At 40.9% G+C, this 26,556-nt stretch overlaps 1 protein-coding gene across 5 annotated transcripts; it reads right to left on the bottom strand.

The window, feature by feature from the left end:
* Positions 1–6,484: 6,484 nt before the first annotated feature.
* On the bottom strand, positions 6,485–24,263 carry MLH1 (mutL homolog 1). 5 transcript variants are annotated; one of them, XM_075704991.1, is made up of 19 exons: positions 24,157–24,263; positions 23,312–23,402; positions 23,088–23,186; positions 22,130–22,203; positions 21,730–21,802; positions 20,441–20,532; positions 19,055–19,097; positions 18,334–18,422; positions 16,604–16,716; positions 15,929–16,022; positions 14,775–14,928; positions 13,665–14,023; positions 12,722–12,870; positions 10,291–10,399; positions 9,393–9,456; positions 8,667–8,831; positions 7,724–7,816; positions 7,221–7,334; positions 6,485–6,678 (listed from the first exon to the last, which is right to left on the bottom strand). In XM_075704991.1, exons 1-19 carry the CDS (start codon positions 24,261–24,263, stop codon positions 6,511–6,513), a joined length of 2,250 nt encoding a protein of 749 aa, XP_075561106.1. In that variant the 3' UTR covers positions 6,485–6,510. The 5 variants fall into 5 exon arrangements, with proteins under 5 accessions (XP_075561106.1, XP_075561108.1, XP_075561109.1 ...); XM_075704993.1 differs by lacking the exon at positions 7,724–7,816; XM_075704994.1 differs by lacking the exon at positions 8,667–8,831.
* Positions 24,264–26,556: the final 2,293 nt, after the last annotated feature.

Here is a 26,556-nt window from a genome sequence, read left to right as displayed (position 1 = left end):
TATCTTGCCCCATGCTTTCACTTCACCACACATGGCAAAGCTCAGTCTAGGGGAGGTATTATATGTTCTTGAGAAGCTGGAGCTTCTGATTTGAAATCTAGTGCTCATCTGGAAGAGTAGATGACCTTTTCAGCCTCCCCATTTTCAGCATCTGTTTTCTTGACTCACATCTTCATTCATCCTGACTTGTGTAATCTGTTACAGAAGGAAAATCTCTGAGGGCAGTTGCTGGGGTTTGGAAACTGGCAACAGAGTCTGTGGCTGACTTGCTGGTGGAGCTGCTGACAGGAGAATTTATTCATTAGAAAGCAAAGGGAATGGTTCCCATGTACTGTAATACCTCACAAAGATGTACCTTGTTGACATATGTATATTAGGTTGCCTCCCAGGTGGTATGAAAATATTTGTCCATTATGTATTTTATTATTCAGTGATTCCTGAAGTTGATCCTTCTAATGACTAGGTAATTACTGGAAAGTGTTGTCTTGTGTACCTAATCAAGAGACTGGTAATATAATGAAGTAAAACTTCTCTATGGTGGAAGTATATTTAATGATTGTTGGGACTCACTAGGTAAAATTATTTTATGTTATTGCAAATTTGTCATTAGTTTTATGTTTACTTTTTTTAACTCCATGCATTTTCTTTTTTAATGGATATGTTCACTTTCTAAAATAAAAAAGCTAAAACATGGGTAATGCATTGTGATATTTTGTTGCTTTATCAACTGAAAATCCGCATGTATCACTGCTTTATTTCTTCTGGGGTAATGAGGATTCCAGTTTGCATAGAGTTTGTGCAAAATGTGTTACAGCGCTGTTTGGCTGCCTGTAGGGATGCAGTGTTAGTGGTAGTGTAACATCATTTCTTTGTTGCATATATGATATCAAAAGGATGCAGGGAGCTTTTTGAAATAACTTAGTTCCAACTCCTGTACTGGTGGTGGATCTTCTTCAGGTTCAAGGAGGAAACTGGAGTAAGTGAGCCTTTACAAACACTAGTATTATTACCCCAGTAGTGAAAGGAAGGTAGTCAATCGTTTGATTTAGGTGTGTAAGTATAAGATACGTATTTCCAGATACAGATCTTAAGTGTTAACAGATGCTTGATCGAAAAAGTTACAGGTAACTCCTAATTCCTACCTAAAGAGGAATGTAAGTGTTGTCGCTTTCCTTATATAACCATTAGGTTTTATCAGCAACCTGTACAGTAAATATTAAGTACCAACATGTTCTTTGCGTTCACTCATGCATATGGACTGTATTGCTTTGTAGTATTTCCATTGCTGTGGAACAGAAGCATCATGGGTAGAAGACAGGATGGGCTGTGCTCTGTCTCTTCCAATCACAGCTTTTCCTTGAAGCAGCAGTGTCTGCTTCAGTTTACAGCATTTTTCCACTAAAAGCACAAACCAAAAGCCAGTCCTCAAAGCATTAAAACATACATTGGCTTCCCCTTATTCAGTCTCAACAAATCAATAAACTAGCAGCAGGAGCTTGTAAGCCACCGCAGCTGTCACTCACAGCCATGGACTTGATGAGCCCCAGAAATTGCAGATGGAGACCTATGTTCAACACTGGTTAGGGCTGTGTGGATGCAGGACTTTTCTCTTTTCAGCTTTGGGTATGAGACATTGCAAGTGGGCTGGGAGATCGTTTATTAAAAGTGGGCTTGAGTCATGACCATGATCACTTAGTTGTCCTGTTGGAGTTGAGGCTGCAGCACCAAATAAAAACCATTCTGGGGGCAGTACAAGGGGAAAGGACAGGAGGAGATGGAGATGAAAGTGATGCTATTGAAGTCTGCAAGAGCTACATTTAAGCAGATGTTTTGAGAATACCTTCACAGCTATTTGATAGCAACTGAAGTGAAATAAAGCTTTAACAGTAAAATCATCACCTGCGTTTTTGCTCTAAATAACAGTTCTGTAAATAAGGGTATGACTAAAAGATTAGGCAGTCTGTCTTCCTTCACATTGAAGATCAATATACATTGAAGGCAGTAAGTGGTTACATTGGCTTCAGTGTGCTATTTCTAAATTTCTCATCTGACTGCTGGATGAAAAAAATAAGCCAGGATGAAGTCTATCACTTCTGTCACTTCAGAATACTCAAGATCTGTTTCAGAGGATGCAGGTAGGAATAAATCATTAGAAGAAAAAAAAAAAAATCAAAACCTGTCATTTAACAACGCTGGAATGTTCCTAACCAAATATTAAACTCAATGAGAAAAACGCATCTGGGACAGGAGGTCAAAAGTTCCATTAAACCTGTGAACTTCATCTAGGTGCAACTTTATTTGAACACCTTCCTCAAGCTGCAATATGGAATTCCTCTGGAAATCTAAGAAATGCAAGCTATTCTCAGTGCCTGCTTCCTCCTGTTGTTCAGTACTCAGAAACAGTAGGAAAGGGGAATTAATACAAAATCATTAGCTGTAAAGCAGAACAAGCCATATGCACTAGTGACAGAAAATCCTGGGGGGGCGGGGGGGGCTATTTTGTTACATCAGACACGAATAACTATATGGCAAATATAAGGTAAAGATTTTGCAAGCCTTTCCTAAACCAGCATGTTGCCTTCCTGTGGTGCATGGTTCAGGTTCTCTGTATATTGAGTTGAATGAGATGCCCTGTTTTCATACATGGGTAGTCTGCCAAGGAAATTACTCCATTTGGCACATCCATAAACAGTTCCGATTGCTGCCATGAGAGGTCATATCTCCTGAAAAGCTAAAATGCATCAGTTATGGTATCGAAAGTAGTTAAAACACTCAATCTGAAATAATTTTGTTCGCTCCTCTCAAAGCTACCTGTAAAACCTGCAAAGTTGACTCAAAAACTCAGTTGTTTGATCCTGCTGTTCCCAAGGATGTTTCTCCTCTCCTTGGGCAACCCCAAAGACATCCCCAGAAGTACTTTCCACCAGCCTTCCCTAGCAAATGCTGCCTGCTATTGTTTCTAACACAAATGAGATTGTTCATGTGAAAGCCGGTGGCAATGGACTGATTACTTGGTGTGACAGGCTGACAGCAAGCTGACTTACCTTGCACTTAGAACAGCTCTGAAGTTGTCAGCCTTATCCATGTACCCCAGCAAGTCTGTCTCCAAGATGTCCTTCTGGGACAGTATGCCAGCTCCTCAGGGATGGTTCCTCTGGCACAGCGTCCTGCGAGCATACCCACTAGGAAAAATACAGCAACAGAGCTCTTGCTGTTACAATAAAGCCAGGGTGGAGCAGCTGTGTCTCCCAGTTTGGGAAAGCTCTTGCTTCTGCCTTGAGGAGGAACATGGACTCTCACGGACTGGGAACTGCATTTGAAGAATGATCACTGCTCATTTTGGTGTCACCTAGAGAGGTCCCCTGGCAAGCAGGTGGGTGATTTTTTGAAATGAAGTAATGCAATTGAACCCTGCTATGCTTTAACAATTGGAAAGAAGGAGCTTGAGGCAAAATGACCTTGAATCTGGCTTACCGAGACTCAGGGACAGTACGATACCGGCTGTCATGGTAGATTTCTCAAAGTTGATTAGGTTTTGGTGATGCAAGTTGTGCTCAGAAAAACAACAAAATAATAGCAGAATCTAGAGTTGAGCATTTCATTCAGCATTTTAACTCAGCTAAACTAATATATGTCAGGCCCAGAGAACTGTTTTCATATAATTCTTCTGTTTTCCTGCAAGTCATGAGTAATTGAGTTGATTTGAGCAGCTAAACAAGCAGGCAAGAAAGCAGCTCACCCCGTGGGTCTTCTAGATTTGAAAAGCTGAATCTGTGAACTGTTGTGAATGCAACAAATGTGGCCGTGTGCTGTTTGTAATGTTGGGTTTTCTTTTTATTGGGCTTGAAAATGAGATACGAAATGAGTCTTGTTTCAAGAAGCAGATTTGAGTGAAGACCCTAAGAGGAAAAAAAAAAAAATACCCAAGCTGTTGACCAACTGATACCATTAGCTGGTTGTCATTCTGTAATTCATGACAGGCTTAGGAATGTTTTGATTGATGATTTATTGCAATCTTAACTTCAGAATATGTTTTGCAGTAAACGTTTCCTGCATTTTTTTCCCCTTAGGAAGACAGTTAACCTCTATCAAGTTGCTTAAATCTCTGAACTATATACATATTAGAAAAACAAAAAAAAGCTGTTTTGGTCTTACCATGAGTGTTTTTCATTTTGTGCCAGAAACTTGGCACTATGTAATCAAGTTTCCATTAAATACCAAAAAGGGGGAAAAAAAAGACCATAACAAAATATCCTTATGATTTTCTGGGTTGGTTGTTAGTTTTGTTGGGGGATCAGGAGCTGGCATTTGTTACATGGCATGAGAGTGCACACCACCAATCTGCTGCCGCACTTATATTTAAGCACATTTGTGCATATCTATAGACATTTCTCACATTTACACGTGTCAGAGTCCAATACTCTCTAAACAGGTTCCTTTGGATGTTCCACAGAGGAAGCTTTTCATGTATAATACCACATTTACTTACTTATATATTAGGCATTACACATGATTTGGATTTAGAAGAGTGATGCAGCAGTATGCTGACATCCCAAGCACACTATAGCAAGGGCATTATGCAGTGGAATCACAATACTAACATGATTCCCATTACCAATCCCTATATCCCTGGAAGTATTCAAAAAAACGGGTAGATGTGGCACTTGGGGACATGGTTTAGCCTAGTCTACCCTTGATTGGTTTAGAGTGGACTTGGTAGTGTAGGTTAATGGTTGGACTGGATGCTCTTAAAGGTCTTTTCCAACCTAAACGATTCTATGATTCTATGCTCTGCCATCACAGTGCGCCCTGTCACCAGGAAGTAATACGTGGGTCGAGGTCAGCTCAAGCCAGTTGCTCCCTTCATTTTGTTGGTTGCTGAGTTGTTATGCTCCGTGCAGGGTGAGCCATGTATCCCCTTGCTGGTCTGGCTGGCTCAGGAAGCGATGGCACTCCAGGAGTTCTCTCAGTGACAGTATTGCCATCAAAGCTGTGTGGGTGGGAGTACAAGACAGACGGTGCTTTCTGAAACAGTGTGGTTTTCATCCATGGCGTACTCTCCCTGGACAGTGAATGCTATTAAGAACTTCCATGCTTTTCAAGCTGGCACATCACAAGTGGGAATGAGCAGCACCTGCAGTGGCAACCCTGAAATATGTGAAGTCACACTGCCTCCTGTTAGACTTCACTTGAGGCCAGCAGATGCCCATCTGACTCGTATCAGATGCTTTCCTGTTGCAAACTGCTGCCCTTCGGGCATTTTTCTCAAAGCAAAGGTTTCAGGACCTTTGCAACCCAGAGCATTAGTGCTTCTGCTTGTACCAAAGCTCCTTTCAAATGGAACAGACATCTTTACAGTGCAAAACTGAAGCTTGCTTTCTCTTTTTAGTTTGGATGCTGGATGCCTCTCAGCCTTGGCAAAATGCTTTCCCTGTTGAGAAACATCCTTGTATATAGCAGATCTCCCTAGGCCTACTCATTAAATTGGAGACAGTTGTAGTTCAGTGATCACGGATCATTTTCTGTGCCGTTACCTCTTCACCATTTATTTTATCTTTTTGTTCAGGAGAAACCATCAGGGTCTTGATTTGTTGTTACGGTGCATATTCTGAAGATGAAGAATACTTTGGGGGTTTTGAGAGCATTCATATGTACAAAACATCTCCTAAAGCCTCATTTGGCGTATGGCAGAGAGCACATCTGCTTCTAGTTCACTTCCTCTAAACCCCCCCACTGAAGCTGCAGAGTGGCATGAAGGGCCTCCTTGTAACAATTCAAGTCTGTGATGGTCTCAGGGAAGGTCAGGGTCAAATGAAAGCTCAAGCATTTTTTTCCTGCCTGAGCAAGACTAATGGCACCTGTAGTCAGATTGTCAGCTGCAGTGCTTCTTTGAAATGAATGGCACATGTGCATGCTCATTTGCTGTCTGTCAGAGGATTCTTGCTTCCACTTTCAGACTCCTTGATTAAAAGGGAAGGGATTTGCCTTATTTCAGCAAGGGGTCTGAAATATTACAAGACTAGCCCCTGCAGTAACAGATGATTTTAAGTGCTTTGCACGTACATTCACAGTGCAGGTACAGTCACACTACAGTCATTCTTAAAACAAAAAGGAGGCAGGCAAGCTATATTGCTTTCAAGAAGCAAGCTAAGTTAAAGCACTCACATTTCAATTAAGTTAAGCTCTATCTCCTTTCACAACCACTTAACCCAATTAATTTTCTTCAGTAGAAGTTTTATTCTATTAGCATATTGCTTAATAGTGAATCTCAAAGCAGAAGTGGAGATTTTATTTTAGGAACTTCAGTTGGCTTTAGGCACAGCTAAAATGATTCTTTTTATTCTTGGATCAACAGAAGCAAAATAGACCCTTTGCTGTCATGTTAATATGATACTAAATCCCCTCTTTTTTCTTTCCTCCATAAAGATTCCAGCTTTATCTTCTACTAAGTAAACCAGAACGTAGCGTGAATGTCTTTTAGGTATGCACCAGTCTATAGTAACTACTTGCTCAACATCTCTCAAAAACTTTATACAGGTCAGGCAGGTTAGCAAGCTGCAAAATGTTGCCATCTTCTGCAAAGTGTTTTGGAGGTAAAAGATAAGTCCTAAAAGCTTTGTAAAGTACATGTTCCACAGTCCATTTCCATGTTGTTGAACCAGAGTCAGAATCTTCATTCTGAAATACAGGGGAGGGGAGAAAAGACAAACAATTAAACTGAAATTCTCTTTTACTAGAGGAGAGTACTCCTTAAGAAATGTTGTTATGTAAGACTACAGCGATTATAAAATTCTGCTAGTTCTAGAGAAGTTTATTCTATACAGTCAAGTTAAATTTAAGCTCCGGAAAGTCACTTGCAGAATGGGCTAGTTTAACTGAATGATTAAGCAGATACTTAAGATGAGCAGACTATATATGCATCCTTATTCTTCTACAGAAATTTACTGTAGCTCAGCAGGTTAAAAAATACATCCCAAACTCAGATGCCAAGGACTCCTGTAATATTAAGTAAGTACACTGCAATACCCAAAGTTAAAAGGTTCTCTTAATACATCTAATACTGCAGAAAATTTAAGCCACGTTCTTTCAGAATCTTGCCACGCTGCTACTTGATTCACTTCACTGAAAGTAGAGTTGGGACTAGAAGTCTATACTTGAAAAAGAAGTTTCCTGTGTGGTGTTAGTTATTTGTTCGTATGACTAGTTACATATTCTTGTACCTGAGAGTTTGTTGGGTTGGCTTCATCTATTATATACTGCTTTCTAATGGAGTAGAACATGGCTAATTCTTTACTTAGGCTTTCAAAACACTCCTTTTCTTCATCCCAGTTTACCTGTTACAAGAAAAAGAAGTCATTTAATAGAATCTGGGTAGCCGTGAGAGACTTGATATGAGATTCTTAATACAGAAAAGTCATAATAATGGTCTTGGCCATTTTTGTGCTGATAAGGTAAAGGTATAGAACAAAAAAAAGAAGGTAGAAATGGGTAGAAAAGCAGGCTTTCAAATCAAAATATATTCTCATTCAATCAGTAGTTATGAATGCAGAGGTAAAGCACAACTAATCAGTAACCTAGCAAAAGTGTCTGGAGCATCTAACAGTACATTTAACCAAATGCAGCCTTCCCTTTGCAGCTTCTGATGAATTGATTTGAATCACTTCATTCTTTCCTAAATAGAAGAAGTCATTTGTGAATGAATAAAATCATTAAGAGAATATACCTCTGTGGCCAAGCGAAGGATAAACATAGGCAGTCCTTCCAGCGGTGGAACATAGTTGTCTATCAGAAGTGGTAACCCAATAAGGTTTCCTTCCTGCAAGGTAATGCTGATGCTTCAGTAAAAAAAAAAAAAAAAAACCACCAAAAAAAACCCCACCAAAAAAACAACATTCTTTCTTGCAGTAAATGCACCAAAATTGTTATGTATTGTAAGACTGATTCTTACCAAACTTAGTGAGCCTTAGGGCTATCTGAAGTTACAAGTTTTTAAAGCCTGATGCCAGGCAGACATTGCAGGAAGAGGGTTAGTGGTGGCATTTGACTTCACGAGGCCTGGATTTAAGCCACTCAGCTCAGGAAGACCTGAATTTAGCCTCCTCCTCTACCCCTAGCCACTGCCTACACAGGTCCCACTTCCCAGGAGAATATCTGAGTGAAGCGTCTGGGTTATATGACCCTTGATGAAGCTCTTCAGTTTTGTACAGAGTAAGGGATGCATTAGGCCACACACAAAAAAAAAAAAGACACATTGAGAGCAAGGGTGATGCTGTAGCCGTGCCTGGCTAGGGAGCTGGTTAAGCTGCACACCTTCTTGGATAAGAGATCTGCGTTCTAGTTATGGAGCAATGACTAAATTATTTTATTTGGTAGCTAATTAAATATAAACTTTGTGTAGCGCCCGCCTAGAAGTGGTGTAAGTCCTGAGCATTTTTAATGAAAGCAGTCAGCCACCTAAATCTTACTGGAGCTAATGCTTAGTATCACTAAGTAGTCATCACTAGTTAAGTACTGCAAGCAAACTACTGCAGTTATCTGTTACCAAAATGTAGAGTCATAGAGTCATTGAGGTTGGAAAAGACCTTTAAGATCATCGAGTCCAACTGTAAACCTAACACTGCCAAGCCCACCATTCATTTACTGTCAGAAGTAATAGCAGCAGTCACCTCATCAATTTCAAGGGAAAAGTAATCTTTCAACATTTCAGTCTTCTTTTGCAGAAACTCCACAATATACTCAGCAAGCCCTTCTTTTGGGCCATCTTCTTCTGTCCAGCCACTTTCAGGATCCTCTAAAGCAAGCATTGAAAGCTCATACAAAGGAGCTGGCTCCTAAAAATAGAGGAGGCAAAACTGTCGTTAATGATCAACATGCTCTGTTGGAAATCTATAGCTTCTTCTTTCACCTATAAATTAATTGTAGTATACCACTTCCGGCCTGCAGAGCAAACAGTTCTGCCTATCATAACTAGTCTAAAAAGTATGAATTTCTTTCTGATATAATTCTGTGCAGTCCACAATGCTGTGAAGTGCTGTGATATTTACAGGATAAATGCTAGCAATGAACGCTGTATTTCTGATAGATTGTGTATTCAAATTATTTGTCCCAATGTAATGAGCAACAGCAAAACTTGGTGAATATCTAGAAGTGACACTTAATAACAAGCAGCCAGGATGACAACTTACAGTAGTAGCTACAAAAATACTAACAAGAGTATTCTACATTCTATTCTTACTGTAAAAAAACAAACAAACAAACAAGAAACATCACTTTTCTAGTGGAAAAAAAACAACCTGTAAAACTATACATTTGTCTGAAAGGACAGGCTTATTGTAAATATTTTTTTTAAAAAAAACCTTTGTATACAGGATATAATGTAAAATCATACTTACAGACAACCTTAAGACTCCAAAGTTTGCAAAGTCATAAATAAGTATCTGGTAGAAGAGTTCTTGGCTAAATTGAAGTACAAAAATTACTTATGGACAGGAACACATATCTCCAAGTTACCATAATTAAGAGCGGAAAGTAAGGGTCGTCTTGGAAACATCAGACGTACATATTCAATTATATTAACACAAATCTTACTTTAACTAAACAGTTTAAGATTCACACGCACTATCTAGATGTTTACAATTAAATCTGTTTCTTGTTTTCTGACATCATCAGCCACATTGGTGCAGAAGTGTTACATACTCAAGCATGCAGCCGCTATCAGTTTATTCCCAGATAGCTTATATTTCAACCTCTTCATTCCTTTGCTGCACTGCAAGAAATGCACAGGAGCTTTGAAATTGATAGACATGTCTATCTTCAGTATATTCCCTAATTTGTTACAAAATTTATGTAGCTGGCTCTGTAAGGCTGCATATGGAAAAATACAAACTTTGCATTATGGTCGCATCCTGCAGCTTCTTTTAACCCAACTGGATACAACGTTTTACATGACTTTTCTAAAGCCTCTGCTTGCTCATCTTTATACAGTGTGCTGTAGACCAGTTGCTGCTGTAGATGATCACAAAGCAAATAAAATGTCTTTCCTTTGCCCCAGTCTGTGAGCATACAATACAGGAGCTGGCATTCTAGTTACACCGATTCCCTGCAACTTTTCCCAAGCATGCCAGACTTGTTCCCACTGTTCTAAACCGATTGCTTAATCTTTAGCCTCATGACTTTTTGGACAGGCAACAAGAAAGTGATGTTGTTTTTCCTGTCATTTCCTTCCTTCTTATAATTAGCTTGCTAATTCGTACTTATTTCAACTGCCAACAAGTCTAACAGCTTCTTTACCTGAGTTTTGTTGTATTGAGAAGATACAGTTTTGTCTGATATTGGGCCAGAGCCCACTGAGGACTGACACAGCCAACAAATGAGTGATCACGTAGCATCTCCTGAAGATCTGAAACAATCCAGAGGGTGGGGAAGAAACAAAAGGATGTAATTTCATATTTGCAACCCTGCCCTGATTTATTTAGTTGAGTGGTTTGTGCCTTTTTAGCATTAAAGTCTCAGATTACTGTTCAGTCACTATTGCAACCCTGCTGCTTCTTATAGGCCCATACCTCCATTATCCATGTTCTGAAATATTAATCATTTGTGTGTATACACATATATATATTAAAGCATAAGTGAGAACAGTTATATAACAGCTAAACTACAAATGCAAATTTAAAAAAAAAAAAATTCTGTGTTCCATCTTGACTAGCCTTTCAAAATTCATTTTCAGCCACAGGAGATTAGTGAGAGCACAGACATACTTCAAAGAAAACTGCAGTTGTAAACCAACTTTGCAACAAAATCTAGTATTGTCAGACTAAATTCTGAAAGTGTGATAGAACAAGTCCATAATTTATTTATTTCTCTCTACCAAAATAAGTTTCTGGCTGTCCTGGTTTCGGCTGGGATAGTTAATTTTCTTCCCAGTAGCTGGTGTAGTGCTGTGTTTTGGATTTAGTATGAGAAGAATGCTGATAACACCCTGATGTTTTAGTTGTTGCTAAGTACTGCTTATGCTAGTCAAGGACTTTGCAGCTTCCCATGCTCTGCCAGGTACACAAGAAACTGGGAGGGGGCACAGCCAGAACAGTTGATCCAAAACTGACCAAAGGGCTATTCCATACCATATGACGTCATGCTCAGTATATAAGCTGCGGGGAGTTGGCTGGGGGGCAGCGATCACTGCTCGGGCACTGTCTGGGTATCGGTCAGTGGGTGGTGTGCAATTGCATTGTGCGTCACTTGCTTTGTATATTATTATTATTGTTATTATTACATTGTTATTGTTACTACTACTATTTTACTTTATTTTATTTCAATTATTAAACTGTTCTTATCTCAACCCAGGAGTTTTTCTCAGTCTTACTCTTCTGATTCTCCCATCCCATTGGGGTGGGGGAGTGAGTGAGTGGCTGTGTGGTGCTTAGTTGCTGGCTGGGGTTAAACCACAACACCGGCCTTCTCATTTATACATATCAAAAAAAATAGTATGAAAAGTCCGATTCTGTAGTAAGAGTTCATTTTAGGCATTCCACAAACAAATGTCACTAGCTGCAGTCCTTGGGAGCAGCTTCGTTACAGGAGCTTGGCACTGCAGTCACAATATGTAAAAAAACCACTACACTACCCAAATTCCACTGTTACCTTTTCCAAAGGAATACATAATTGTGAAAACAGTATTTCCTTCTTGCAAAAGTCTCTTGTAGGTATTTCTTACACATGTGAAGACAAGACACAGCCTCAAGCAGCTGCACAAGTTCTACCATGTATTTTGAGACTTTTTGGACATTTTATGGCTCAGGGACAACTGTTTTGATTTCAGTATTTAAACAGTGACAGTCAGATACAGAATTACCAGCTCAGAATTACCAGCCTAATGCAAAACTTTCTCTGGAGCACAAGTAAAGTGTAAGTACATGCTTTCTAAAGATCAAGATTTTTAGTAATTTATAAAAAAAAAGTTATTTATTACAGATGTCTGTTAGTCTCACCATTTTAGCTGTGGATCATTCCCAATTCTTATTACCAGAAAAATCAAAATAAATTCAACAAACCCCCCCACACCACGAGATTCCCAATGTTTAGACTAACTGAATAATATGGGTTACGTGACTCAGTATTACTCTGAAGGCAACTGAAAGAGCTAAGAGGGAAACGACCTCGGAAGAATTGCAAACCTTTTACCTTTTTCTAAAACAACTCTTACCAGAAGTTCGAGTAATATATGAAGTGATGAGATGGGTGAAATAAGTAGGACAGATACAAATAAAAATGAAAAGCAGTAAATAAAAAGGATACTTATCAAGCCTGTCCCAGTCTACTTCACTGTTATGCGACTACGCAAAGTTTTTGTAATGACCATACCATAGCTGCCATTTCTGTTTGAAAATTACAAAATAACTTCAGCTTTTTAAGCTGTGATTTTATAGTGTAATTAGTTATGATGCAAGTTAAGGTTTGCAAAATATTTAGAATGCATAAAATGTCTATCAACTAACAAGGTACACAAAAGTTTTTAAAACAGTCCTCCAGTGTGGCTCAGGACAGCAGCTGGCTGTTCAAAGTTTGGCCCTTGACATCTAACAAACGTTTCTGTTAAAAGCTTGCTTAGTAGCACCGTGAGCTGACTGGGCCACCTTTAAAGTATCTTTTTCCTCAGCAGTTCAAACAATCATATTTAGTTGGTGGAATAACAGTAATCCTGAGAAGTAAAAGGCTTGCTTACTTGCATGCGCTTGGTTACTAATTTCCTCCTGGAGAGTCAATACACTGGTCAAGTTGATAATTCTTCTTCTAGGGGTGCAGGCAGCAGTCATGTCCTTTCTGGTGTCATCTTTCTCCATTTCTATGTCCGCATCTTCTCGTGGTCTCTTTCTGCAATACCGAAACAAAAGGAATTATGTTCAGTTCTATCACTCAGGCAAAACACACCAACAGATGGGATGCTCAATTCACATGCTGGCTGTGAACACAGGAAACGCAGAAACTTTCCCAAAGCTTCCCAGAAAGACAGACTGTTTTATTTTACTTCCAAGTCATAATTTGTTAGGAAAAGGTAGTTCATAAGAGAATTACGACTCTCTAATACCAATCACATCAGACATCTGTTGTTTAAGCACCAAGCGAATTGGGCTCTAAAGGACACATCGAAAAAATGTTGGTATTTCTAATGATCTTCTTCTGTAATACTGGGGTGGGGGGTGGGGGGGGGGGGCAGAGAAATCAGATTCCCTCAGAAGACTCTGGCCTCTTGTAACAGCTCCTGCAGGAGCTATAAAAAGATTACAGCACTTTCATCTTTACTAAGGTAATGTCTGCAAAATTCAGTGATGTAGTTTCTATCCCCCCACAAAAGGAGGGCCTCCAAAGAGAGGCAGACCAGTATGATCTCCGTAAACTAATGTTAATGTCATTAGTTTTACTGCTTCCTGCCTTTCAGCATGCATGGAAATCCCATTCCAGTTACAAAATTTATCACAAGTTATGTAATTTAAAGTTCACAGATGGAAGTTTAATTTCTCAATAAAATGCCGTGAAAAGTTATTCTAGGAAAATTTTCCCTTCTGAAAAAGCAGAAGCCCAAAGAGATCAGAAAAATCTTCAGTTTCAGGGCCATGCCATGTAGTCAGCAGGTAGCTGTGCATGACCTCAGGAATGATGAGACTTACCGAGGAGGCTCTGTCTCAGGAGACAAGTGTCCACTCTCACTCAGCCCGCCAGGCTTCGCTGTGTCCTCCTGAACATCAGCCATTTCAACTACATCACTGACGTCTTCCATTTCAGCATCCTGTGGCCTGACCACAGCCTCCGGAGGTCCTGCAGTAACCTCTGTCGTCAGTTCAGTGGGGCCTGTACTTAGGGGGTTGTTCACCGGCTGAAGAAAAGCATCCAATTTCTGCTCTCGGGAATCAGTGCGGACCATCTGATGCGCGTAAACTCTCTCACTGGTTCCTTTGGTAACCGCGGAAGAGTTTGCTGATGCTTTTACAACCTCACTGGAAGAACAGTCGGCCCCTGGAAGCAATGTCTTCATTCAGATACGGGGAAGTAAACGGAAGAGATTCAACAACAAGAAGAAAAAAAGCCCACAAAGATCAGCCACATTTCTCACAGCATCTTACTGCTCAGACGCAAGTAACTTTCAAGCCCCACAAATGCAGTGTCAACTGCTTAAAGAGGCTGCCAACTTTGTACTTCCTAGACACACAGTGTAAATATCATGATCTTGGCAGTTAACAAAATCGTTAGTTAGCACTCCCTTATCTCAAAGGGAAACTCTTTAATGTAAAAAAGCACAAAGAAAATTGTTTTTTCTAAAACAATCATAGTTATAATTTTAAACTATGCTGTATATAGAGAGATACTAGGAAATCTTCCTGATTTTTTTTTCTGGTTAGATTAAATCCAAGGTGTTGTCAAATGCATAGAACAATTTCGTCAGTCAGACATCTTTCACGTAAACCAGGGCAGAATAAAAACAATTTACTACATGTGAAGACTAATATACTTGTAAAATCAAAAAGACTGAACAGATGCTCGACAGGTAAGTATTTAAAATGTTTTCATGCACTTTTTCTCCAGTAAGCTCACTGCCACATTGTTAACATTGGTATATTAAAGCAATTTCATCCCTGAAACATAGAGCAAAGATCTCAAGCTACCAGGATAACATTGATGACTATCTATCACTGCATCGATTGTACTACTGAATAGAGTTAATGTATCCACAGTAGTTAAAACAGCACAGAGCTGTGGTCACTTAAAACACATATTCTCACCTGAGTGAAGTACATCCTTGAAGAATTAGAGCCCAATAACTTGCTCTCTACGTGTTGTTGCACACGGTCTAGAATACTATCTTCATGAAGGAAATGGACCTCATGTTTTGTAGGGTGCACATTCACATCTACATTCTGGGGGGCTATTTCCAGGCTGGAAGACATTTTAAAAGAAGTTAACCTAAAATTTCTCATGGATGGCAGGGAGGGCACAAATTGGTTCAGTAGAAAATTTGTCAGACTTGGGGCCATTGCTCCATGCAGAGAAGCCAAAATAATCCTGAAACCTGCTAAAGTTATACCAAACAAATCTGACTGTAGTGTATTAAAAAATAATTACTCTGAAGAACTCTATTCCAAACTCACCAGAATCAGTTTACATAGGTAAGCTTAAACCAACCTCTCCATTGTACTACTACAAAACAGTTTTCAGAAATATCATTTACTTGCAGTGTCTCATGAGTTAATGCATCTGATGCCCTGTCATTTAGCAATAATCCCAAGCAGGAATTCAATTAAACGCTGCAATGCAAGAACTTTATTGTTAGAAAGCACTGGATATAAGTAAGTTTCACTGGTGAATGGCAAGATTCAATTGCTTCGCAATTACAAAGCCCGGTCTTCCATTCTACATCATATCCTCCAGTTTTTAAAGGACTGTTTCAGTTCAATTTTAGCTTTTACTTGACTTTTTAAAAACATATTTCCTGTACGCAGTATGCAATTCACTTCTTTTTGTTGCACTAGCATACCAAGAACAGTAACTGTTAAAAACAATGATACAAATACGAATCCCAGCGAGGAAAAACATTAACAAGTTTGGAATAAATTATCTGACTGATCTGAAAAGCTCTGTGGTATTCCTAGCGTAACTCATTTTCCTAAGTGAAGAACATTCATAGTGTCAAACAACTTAAGCTGAAATTACAGATACTTGCTACCTCTGAAAATAAGGCCCATCGTAAGATTTCTTTAATGTGATTAATTTTTATAACATTAAAGATATACAGTGAATTATCTCCTGTCCGGCAATTCATTACCTCAGTGCAACACTTAACATTACTATCAGGAACACAAATGTCCCTCTAAACCTACTGAGCCTAGCTATATCATACAAGATAGCATTAAAAGGCTACTTCTTCCTGTTACTTTACCTTAAATATAGGAATGGATGCGTACTTTTTGGCAAATAAGCAGCATACACAGTTTCTATGGCTTTCCGCAAAGCGGCTGACTCCACCAATCGATCTGAAACACAGAACAAAATGCTGTTTTCGAAGCGCACCACTGAAATACACTGCACAGTGTCCAACGACTTCAGACCAACATCTTTGCACTTCGTATATTCAAAGGGCATCCATTATACCTGTTTTTCCTGAGACCTAATTCTTCTTTGTATAAACCCAGGAATAGGCAGTATCTTTTTAGTGTGTTTTATAAGTATTTTTTTCCACAAATACTGAAATAACCAGACTACCTTTTCATTATTTCATACAGTCAAGGTTTGTTGCACCCCATGCCAATGCTGCTACACAATGGAGAGACCACTCAGCATAAGCTGGCAGGGCACAATCATAATCTTGACACTCCACAAGCTTCAGTTTCTTCAGGCCCAGTCTTAGCTACTTGCCACTATTTAGAGTGCAAAGCATGATGCACATTACAAATAGAAAAACATCTTAAGAACTACAATTAACTGTAATACTTATTCTTCAAGGTTTTTAAGAATGCTTATACATTTTTCAGTTCTTCAGAGAGTTTTGTTCTTCTGATTACTATGTAACCAACATATGACTGTACAATATGCTGCTTTTTTTTTTTAAACTTACGGTTTATGAAGAGTAAAAATATACATTTCTTCACAGAGTAGTTTGCATTCGTGATGTAGCCTTTCATTTTAAAGGCCAGACTTGCATCTTCACAACCCACTTCTATCAGCTCCCTATTGACAGTTTGACAGAAACACACACAAAAAAAATGAATTTTTCTGTTGATGCGAATTTCAAACAGTACTCACAAGTAGCCATATATTGTTCTACATTCTATTTATATCACAGTTAATGAAAACATTAGAATTATTTGAGAGTTCAAACATTCATTGCTGTCACAAAAATTATTTAACCTGAACTGCATTGTTTCTTCTAAGTAAATGTAAAATAGTAATACAGTATGATTAGAGTCTGTAAAACTATCCACAGTATCTTTTTAATACCTTAACATATCACAGTATCTGTAATACTATAATCATCTCTTGACAATTCTAATATGCATTTTACTGTTTAAGTCATTGACAGAGATAGACAAGGACACTTCAAAAAACCAGCCAGGGAAGAACATTCTTGCTCTTTAACTACTATGTCCACTTTTACCAGTCTAATATTTCTTGGTGGGCTGTTAAGAAGTCATAAAAATGTAAACATTTTTTCTTGCTCATGCATACAGAGCCTAACATTGACAATTTTCATAACAGTTTTTATCATTTTCATGATTCACTAGTCAAGGAAATCCACTTTGGTAGTTGGTGAGCACAGCTCTCTAGCAAGGCATTATGCCAACTTCTAAAGTTAACATAGAAAAGCCTCATGGGCTACTTATTTCCAATTCCACCTCAGTATGTACTGAGTGCTATTTTTATTTGTGTTCATTTTTTAAGTTGAAATAACAAGCTAGACTAAACACCATCTTAAATTGGGCAAAATAAAAGTTTCACTTCAAAACATGTGATCAAAACATTGAAGTTGAAATGGACAATTTATTCAGAACTGTACAAAGGAAAAACTGTATCAAATAAGCATTAGTAGTAGACAAAAAAATGCATAACAGAAATACAAAGAGCACTGCAAACCTTTAACACTAAACAGCCTCTCTGTTTTGCTGTGTTTCATAAAGGTGTTTATGCGTATTAAGAGTTACATTCCTTACACGTGAAGTGTGATTTTAGTAACTGAATCAAATTGACACCCAAGTATTCATGGGGCAAGTCCATTCCACAAGTCCATTCAATGAATTCTTCACAGCTGAATGTCTTCTAAAGAGAAAATTTTTCCTAAAGTGGCAGGTACATTTTCAAAAGATGATTGGTTTTATTTGTTTTCAACTTTTTTAGTTTAGTCAGCTTCAGTTAATGGAGCTTTTGTCAAAATATTAAACCATAACATTTCAGAAAAATGAATTTGAGGAGACTTCAAAATTTATCAGGGTAGTAGACTGGTAAGAAACGGTAAGATTTTCATGGCGTAGGAAGAGGCTAGGAACTTGTAGAGAACACAAGTACAGCTTGCTCTGTTTAAATGAGCACACAAAGTTACAAGCAGATGGTTCCCTTTTAGTGCATTAAAGGAACACCTTTGCAACTTCCCTCTTTCCTTTGATATACAAAAAAAAGGTCACACATTCTGCAAGACAAGGGAGAGTTCTATTATTGCTACACTCCCTTTCCTCTGTAATTCACCTTGAAAGAAGCAGGAAAAGCTAGCACAGCCTATGCTCTTTAAAAGAGAAAGGGGAGGAAGATTTACTAGAAAACTTCATGTCAAAATGGAACTTGACATCAACATACCTGCTAACAGCATTTCCAAAGATGGACCTAATGTTGTCCACTGTTGAGGCGTTTGATAAGGTTCTAACATCTGACACGGTATCGCCTTGCTAAAGAGAGCAGAAATGAGTATCAATCAATTCACAGTTCTGGCTGAAGTTTTAGCAATACATTAAACTTAACATTTCTAACAAAAAGGCATGAGACATCATTATAATGCTTTGTATTACTATTTACTTATTTGTGTTTGGAAAAGCAATAGATGGTAAATGGCACAGGATTACAAGATTCGCTAGATCACATCAGGACCATTCAGGCTAGTAACTCCATCTTTGAACATGAGGAACATCAACGGTTGAGTAAATAATTATCAAGAATGCCACAGAATGAAGATACTCTACCCCATCCTCCTTCATTAGTAACCAGACTCTCCGAAGAAGCTGAAACAGCTCTTAAAGCTAAAACAAGGTAACATGTTGACCACACAGAAAACTCCAAACTCCTGACAATACATTTTTGTCTTGTTTACTTTTAACTAATGTGTTTTCTACCCAAACTGCATCAACATACACATCAACATTTCAGTACAAGGCAAAGCTCTATACACTACTCCCACTGCAAAAGATGCACTGCAAATTTTCTGGCATTTTCATATATACACATTATATATATATATACACACACACACACACGTACATATATACAGACACATGGTGAAGTTATAAAGACTTTATTTACATACCTTTTTAACTGAAAAACTGATTCCCGAGTTATGGATGGCATACCTGAAAAATAGGTAAACATAAGACTGCAGTATGCGAAAGAAAAGGTTACTTTCCCTGAATGCTGAGAAGCAGCTAGTAACAAGGGCAAACAATTTCATTTCCTGTTACACAGTAACATGATTTGAGCCAAATTGAGCTTTTGTAGACTAAACAGGTATAAAAATAAATGTTTTCTATTTATAACTCACTTGTAAACATAAGAAATTCCAGGATCAGCTCAGCTTATTTCTCGGCAAAACTGATCAACTTCCATAGACCTCATTAGTTCAGTTTCATTGCATAGGTTTAACTAGAAGAACGGCAAAACCTCCTCAGTGTAACAGAATCAAGTCTCAACTACTGTGGAGAAGGACCTGAAAAATGGCTGGCTCACCCTTCTAACTTCCCCTACCCAGATGGTTCAGCTGTCTGTGACCCCAGGGCCAAGTTCTGATACACTACAGCTGCGTAACGCTGGCTCAAACTTCTAGGGAAGTTGCCAAGTTGTGAGAAAGGACACACAGTAGAACCTTGCAAGATGCGGAACGTAAAAATGCAGACAGAGGTTAGACTCTTGTGACCGGGGACAGTTAGTAACTCAAAAATTCAAGAGGGGAAAAAAAAAAACAACCCAAAATGAAAAGATGTAAAATCCTAATGGAAAAAAACCCCAATGAGTTGGAAGCCTGTAACTTGGCAAGACTTCAGATCAGCCTGTTCCACGGAGCAGTGGGGCCTGACCCTTCACCTCCCGGCTGAAGTCTGCCTAGCCAGTAAAGACTCTTAAGTAGCTCATTCAGGGAGCAGGCTAACGCTTAGCATACAGTCTTGCTACCCTTTGCTAGCTTTTGTGTTTACTGAAAGTGTAAAGCAGCTATTTTGGTTAAATTGCGTAGATCCTGCTTGCAAAGCCTCTGCACATGGCAAAAGATGCAACAAAGGGACCCAGGAAGGGACCATGTGGTAGCTAAAGTGATTTCTCCCCCCTCCCCCCCGCTTTTTTTGAGGTCATGAAATTGCCATTCAACTTTTTCATATTCAGCAAATCTCAATGCTCTTGCACAGTTTTTACTTGGATTCTATTCAGCCTAAGTTCACTGAGAGTTCACTAGTTCAAGCCTATCACCATTTGTTTGCTGGAACTCTTACTAATAATAGTCATAGACTGAATACACTGTTTCTCCTCTGGATTTTCTGTATCAGACTGGACTGTTATCTGACACCGTATACTAACAAATAGTTAAAAACCCTCAAAAACAACAACAACAAAAAAATGACACCCACACACATATGCCAGTCCCTCTGAAAAACCCCAATACTCTCAATGGCAGTAGAAAAAATTGGAGCTTCCTATTTCAGCTTACCTGCTAACAACTTCTAGTATTTTTGCATATTCTTCATTTGGATTTTTTAAAGCTTTCCTCCTTGTATTTACATTGTAAAAAAGATCTTCAACCTACAGAGAAGAAGATCACAATCAAAAATCATTTTAAAAATCTTCTCTTGCTGTATAATTCATCTAAATCCATCCTTTTCTACTACAAAAAAACAGTTTATGAAGGATAAACATTCAATTTATTCCTTACCTGCTTAGGTTCACCTAACAAAATGCAACTCCAGAGAAATGTATGTTTTCAAGTATTTTGGTACATGAGTATTTTTACCAATAACAACAATTCTACAGCTCACTTTTCAATGAAAGTTATATGCTTTCCATTGCAGATGACAATGGATTCCCTGATTACACTGTGTTTTAATGAAATGCAAATAAATGTTAAAACAGTTGCTGCAATCAAGGCTGTTAATGTCATTAAAACGGCAGCTTAAATTGTTCATTTTCACTATTTATTTAAACAATATGCAAATTATTTTTCTGCTGTAGTGAGAAAGGCAGAAATTTAAAGTTCAGCTTCTTTTTTAAGATACATTATCTTAAATGTATCTTAAATGGCATGTGAAGCTTGCTGGGTGTGTGTTCCCACTGCAAGACACACACCTGCAGACTCCCAGGCCAGACTTCCACTTCCCACCCTACACTGTACAACATGCACACTCCTTCCCATTCCAAGTTCCTTATTCTTCATAATCCTACCGCCAATGCTAATCCCAACCCACATTCAAAGCTTCGTAGATATAAGAAAGATATGACTGAAAGACTAACAGCAGTTCTGCGCAGTTTTCTGTGCCAGCCCCCATCTTCCCACTCTGACTCATACGACATAGACCAGTCCTCCATATTCTGAGCTTCTTGTAGCCCTAACTGTCCATTGAAGCTTTCAGCAGTCCAGAAGGATTACGAAATATTTTTGATAGTATGACTATGCTATCCTCAGAAGGAAAAAAAAAAAACAAACCCCATGCACGAACCCACCACTCCCCGCCCCCCTCCGCCCCCCCCAGGATCTTCTGAAGTTTACCTTGCTGTTTTTGGGGAAGACAACAAAACAAAAAAAACCACCAGCAAAACCACACAACATCATTTGGAAAATATTCCACAAGGTGATGCTGTCATGCACCTTACTATGTAACATATACCAGTAAGTGGTGCAAACATAACGACCAGGGAACAGAAGAGGGATGAGAGTGAACATGCACAAAAAAAAAAAAAAACCCACCCCAAAAACAAAAAAAAAAAACCCCACACAACCCTTACAGTGATCTGAGTTCCTTGGTTTCCAGCACAGGGTTTTGGAGGGGCTTTAATTTTTCCATCACTGTAAGTAGCTCTAGACAGAAAATAAAAAGACAAGAGTTTACCTTAAAAGGAATTCTACTTTAACAGCCAATGTAAGATTATCTTTTCTCCCCCCTATTTTTAAAATATATGGTTTAGCTAAAAGCTTACCTTTACAATTTGGAATTAAAAAAAAAAACCACCCAAACAACAAAAAAACCCACTGAAACTATGTTTTCCCACATTCTGGGTCTTTTTCGTAACTACCCTAGAAACACATACCCCACCCTCCTCCTTAGTAAGAGCACTGAAAAGAGAATTAAATATATCTGTTCATTATTACGTGCAGCAGAAGTCACTTGGATAATAGGTAGCATACCTGTACGCACACTTTGCATCAGCTGTTTTAGTTGTTACTGTAACATGGGCAACATGACTGATGCTAGCCAATGCCTAGAGAAAGAGAAAGCATCTTTGTAAGCCTTGCTCTGGAGACCACTGATGGCTGAAGGAGTGTCCACACTTTAAACAGCATGACTAGATTTTGACATACCACTTGCAAGTAATTAATAGAAACCCCTCACAAGAAAATTGCAGGACAGTAAAGCTTTAACAAATTTTAGTACCTATAACTGACTTTTATCCAGGACCTTCTTATGGCTTTTCTAACACTTCATTATGTCTGACAATGCAAGCAGCTAACCATGTAACATAGCTAAAAGAAATTTCCAAAGTTACTACAGTTGTATTCATTTCTTCCTTTTGTGTTAACGGAAGACAGCTGGAAGGTTTTAGTTGTTACTTCCTCACCCCTGCCCAAGTTCATCTGGAGGGGAACGCAGAATTCATCCCGGACTGTTCTTTCAGACAAGTTTAGATACACTAGTTCTCCAGATTCCCACAGGCTGTATCTGAGGGGTCAGAGATACTATATTTGACTAGTAGCAAAAGCAAAGGAAGACAAATGTCCATTTCAAACATTTAGTTTTAACTATTGTATTTAGACAAATGCCTGACATCTGACATTCACCTTCCACTCAAGTCTTTGTCATTTACCTGTAGGTTTCTGAAGAAGCATTTGAGAAGATAGGCCTTGTTTTATTCAAAAAGAAAAACAAAAATCTTACTCCAGAAAGCAAAAAGAATATATATGTCTCCCTAGGCATCCATTAATCTTGAAAGACATCGAAATGTATTTTGAACTATATTTACATGGCAGACTCTCTCAGAAAACAAAAGCTTCTGTAAAGAGTATCGGGAATGACAGTATGTAAACCCCACTACAACAGGGTAACAACAAACAATGAACAGTTTCAAAACCTTGATGAAGACCTTACCTCGCCCCTAAAACCGTATGTAGAAATACTAGCCAGGTCTTCAAATTTTTGCAGTTTACTCGTAGTAAATCTCTCACATACAATGTCCAGATCTTCTTTCTATGTGAAAGGGACAAGTAATAGTCACTTTCCAAGTTTTTTCAAGATCAAAAACATTTATAAATTGAAATAAGTTTTAGAAGGTAGTATTAAACAGCATACAGCTGCCAACTTTGTTTACTCACTCTGATACCGCAGCCATTATCTTGGACCTGGATGAGCTTCAGACCACCTTCTTTAACTACTACCTGGATACTCGTAGATTTAGCATCCAAACTGCAGAAACCAAGAAAACATTCTAGAGAACAGCGATTCTAGAGTATAGAGGGCTATATGACTTAAATTGAATTTTAAATCATTCTCATACAAGTGATAGTCTGCTTCTACTCTAGTTGTCACTCATATTGGAATTTATTCCGTTTCAAACAAATCTTTACTGTTTCCTTCCTTTTTTTTTTTTTCTTCTAGCAACAGTGATCTATTAGTCTAAATCACCATCCACAACAATTATGCCGAACTTTCAGAAATTTCAAAAATTAAGAAAGATGGTGCCTACTCCAAGAACTAGACCAGCTCTCCCCATTACCAAAACCCGCTGCAGACTCAGCGGCTTGCTTTCGCACAGCTGATACAGCTCACTACACTTCCGAGAGAAAAGGCAGCAGTTTTAAACCCAGCCTGACTTTCTCTTCAGAACAAATAACCGCATTATTGACGTTGAAAGCGAATGATTCACAAGCTTATCGAAGAGCAACCAAAAAAAAAAAAAAAAAAAAAAAAACCAAACCCCAACGTAAGTTCAGACAAGTCTTTTGGAAGGGAGCTGACCCCCCCCGTGCATGCAACACGCGCACACACGCACTGTCCCCCCTCAGCACCCACATTTAGGTTAACACCACCACCCCCCCCCCGTCACAGGACGCGGCCTGGAAGCGGTGACGGCAGCCGCAGCCCCCCCCAGAGCAGCCCCCCTCCCCACCCCGGGCGAGGCCGGGCTGCGGCCCAGCGCCCGCCGCAGCCCCCCCGTTACCAGTTTTCTATCATCTCCTTGATGGCGTTGGCCGGTCTCTGGATGACCTCGCCGGCCGCGATGCGGTTCACCACGGCTTCATCCAGCCGCCGGATCACGCCGGCCATCAGTGCCGTGACAGGAGCCCGGCCCGGGCGGCTGCCGGGCGGGAAGAGCGAGAAGGGGGGAAAAAGGCGCCTGAGGCGGGGGGGGAGGGCGGCAGCACGGGCAGCCCCAGCGAACGGGTCCCTGAGGGGAGCGGGGGGGGCACTAAGGGGAACCAGCGCGTCAGCGGGAGACGGAAGGGGCCCGGGGACGGCGACGGAAGATGAGCGGCGGGGGAGAACCGCGGGGGAGCGAGGGGGAGGACCGAGGTGTGCAGAGGGGACACCGCTTCGAGCGGGGCTGAGGGGAGGGGAAAGAAGGGGGCTGGGGCTGGGGCTGGGGCTGGGGCTGGGGCTGGGGCTCCCGCCAAACCGCCACCTGCCCCCCACCTCCTTGAGCGAGCGGCTCTCCGATTGGGTGACCCAAGTGCCCATCACACGGCGCCCTTCCTTCCCGCGGCAAAAATAAACACGGAGAGGGGCGGGCGGGAGGTGGGCCCAGGGGGCCCGGCTGCGATTGGCTGAGCGGCGCGGGGGCGGGGCGCCGCTGGGGCGGGCAGCGGAGGGGTGGGGAGCGCGCCCGCCGCCGGGGAGGAGGGCGCCGCCTGGCGGCAGGAGGTTGCGCTGCGCGCGGCGTGGCGGCACGCGTGAGGCCGTGCACCTCCGCCGTAAGCATGGCGGTACGCGGGGGCGGCCTGCCTCGGCAGGGGTGGCGGCGGCCGCGGCGTGCCTTGCGCGCTCGGGGCGGTCGCAGCACAGCTTACGCATTTCTCCACATGTCCGTGGCGGCGGGGCATACTGTGATGTGTGGCTGTAGCTGCGGTAAGCGCTGTGGCGGGCGCTTACGGCAGCAGGTCAGGCTGCGCCGGGGGTCTGTGACAGCGGTATGTACCGCACTGTATGGCCGACCACGGTATGCATTCCTCTACGCGCCTCCGATCACAATATGCTCTCCAGGATACGTCTGATCGCTGTATGCATGGTGATATAGGTCTATACAATCACAGTACCCATCGTTACGCTATAAGCTCAGGAATTACTTAAAAATTCAAAGCACATCGGTATTTGCAGCATGGCTAAAACTTGGTGGCAAGCCCCGAGCTTTGGGGTCTCCTGGGCTTTGGAGGCAGTCGTCCGGCAGAGCTCTGGCTTTCTTGGCCAGCGCGTACAGCCCCGTGTGATCTGACCTAGTTAAAGCTGTCCCTGCTCACTGCGGGGGGTGTTGGGCTAGATGACCTCGAAAGGTCCCTTCCAACGCAAACCACTCTCTGATGGTGTGTTGTGCTGGGCCTGGCGGTTGGAGCGTGGCCAACCTGGGCCGGGAGGTCTCACCCCTTGGCTGCAGCTGGGGAAGGGACCGTGGCCACGGTGCAATGCAACCTGTCGGCTCTTGCAGTGATCCTAACCAGGAGGTCACGGCACGCGAAGGAGTTCGTGGGCCGCGTAAAACTGCTGCCACGCCCAGCGTGGCCTTTGGGCCTGCGTCGTGCTGCACAAATCCCTCGTCTGCAGGACAACCGCAGCGCTCTGTAGCACAGCTGCATGCCCGCAGCTCCCCCTCCATGCCAGCAATTACATCACCTGCGTGGCCTTGCCCTTATCTACAAATGCAGCAAGAAGTTCTCATGTGAACATCCCTTCTGTTTGACAATAAAAATGATGATTGGAGTTGTGTTTTATGCAAGAAAATCCTACAGCAGCTTGAATGACCAAAACGAGGTAACCCTTTCTACGGACGGGGTCTGCATGGCACGCTGCACGTGCGCTGGAGGCCCGTTCAATGCTGCACAACTCGAGGTTCCCAGCGTCAAAAGGGACGTAAGATTATCTGTACTATTCTCTCTTTGTTTACAGTGCCATCTCCAACAAGAGATGTGCACCTCCAACAGGTGTTGGAGATGTGCACCTCCAGTGGCACTGGGATCGTGACAGACCAGCACCTCCTGGTGCAAAACAGCTCTTCACGGCATTTCCCTACGCACGGAAAGCACCACTTCTCTCAGGCAAGCTGCAAATGGAGCTTCAGAGAACCAAAAGCTTCTCCAGGCAGGCAGTGTCACTGCACTGCCTTGTCAGGGTGTGTCACAACCCAAACTGGGCTGTCCAGAGAGGACCGTGGAGGTTCTGTGACTCCCTTGGGCTAAATTAAGGTGAAACGACACCAAACGATCGATTAAACACTTTATTGATGGTAAACACCAACCTGAACTTGGAAAGCATAACGGTAGGCAACCCGAACCAGGAAAGCACAACGATAAGCAACGTGGGTCCTAATTCAAATACTTACAAAAGGAAAGGAAAATGGAGAAAGAGGAGA

Source organism: Pelecanus crispus, chromosome 2 (genome assembly GCF_030463565.1).
Source record: "Pelecanus crispus isolate bPelCri1 chromosome 2, bPelCri1.pri, whole genome shotgun sequence".
Classification (NCBI taxonomy): domain Eukaryota; kingdom Metazoa; phylum Chordata; class Aves; order Pelecaniformes; family Pelecanidae; genus Pelecanus; species Pelecanus crispus.
This window is presented reverse-complemented; position numbering and strand designations above follow the sequence as displayed.

What these genes read in the sequence shown, in the direction of transcription:
- MLH1 (XM_075704991.1), bottom strand. Translation starts at nt 24,263, where the DNA reads ATGGCCGGCGTGATCCGGCGGCTGGATGAAGCCGTGGTGAACCGCATC. An exon ending in CATACGGTTTTAGGGGCGAG is followed by an intron (nt 22,204 to 23,087) that starts GTAAGGTCTTCA and finishes CTCTTTCTCTAG; the next exon opens with GCATTGGCTAGCATCAGTCA. An exon ending in TAGTAACCAAGCGCATGCAA is followed by an intron (nt 10,400 to 12,721) that starts GTAAGCAAGCCT and finishes GGATTGTTTCAG; the next exon opens with ATCTTCAGGAGATGCTACGT.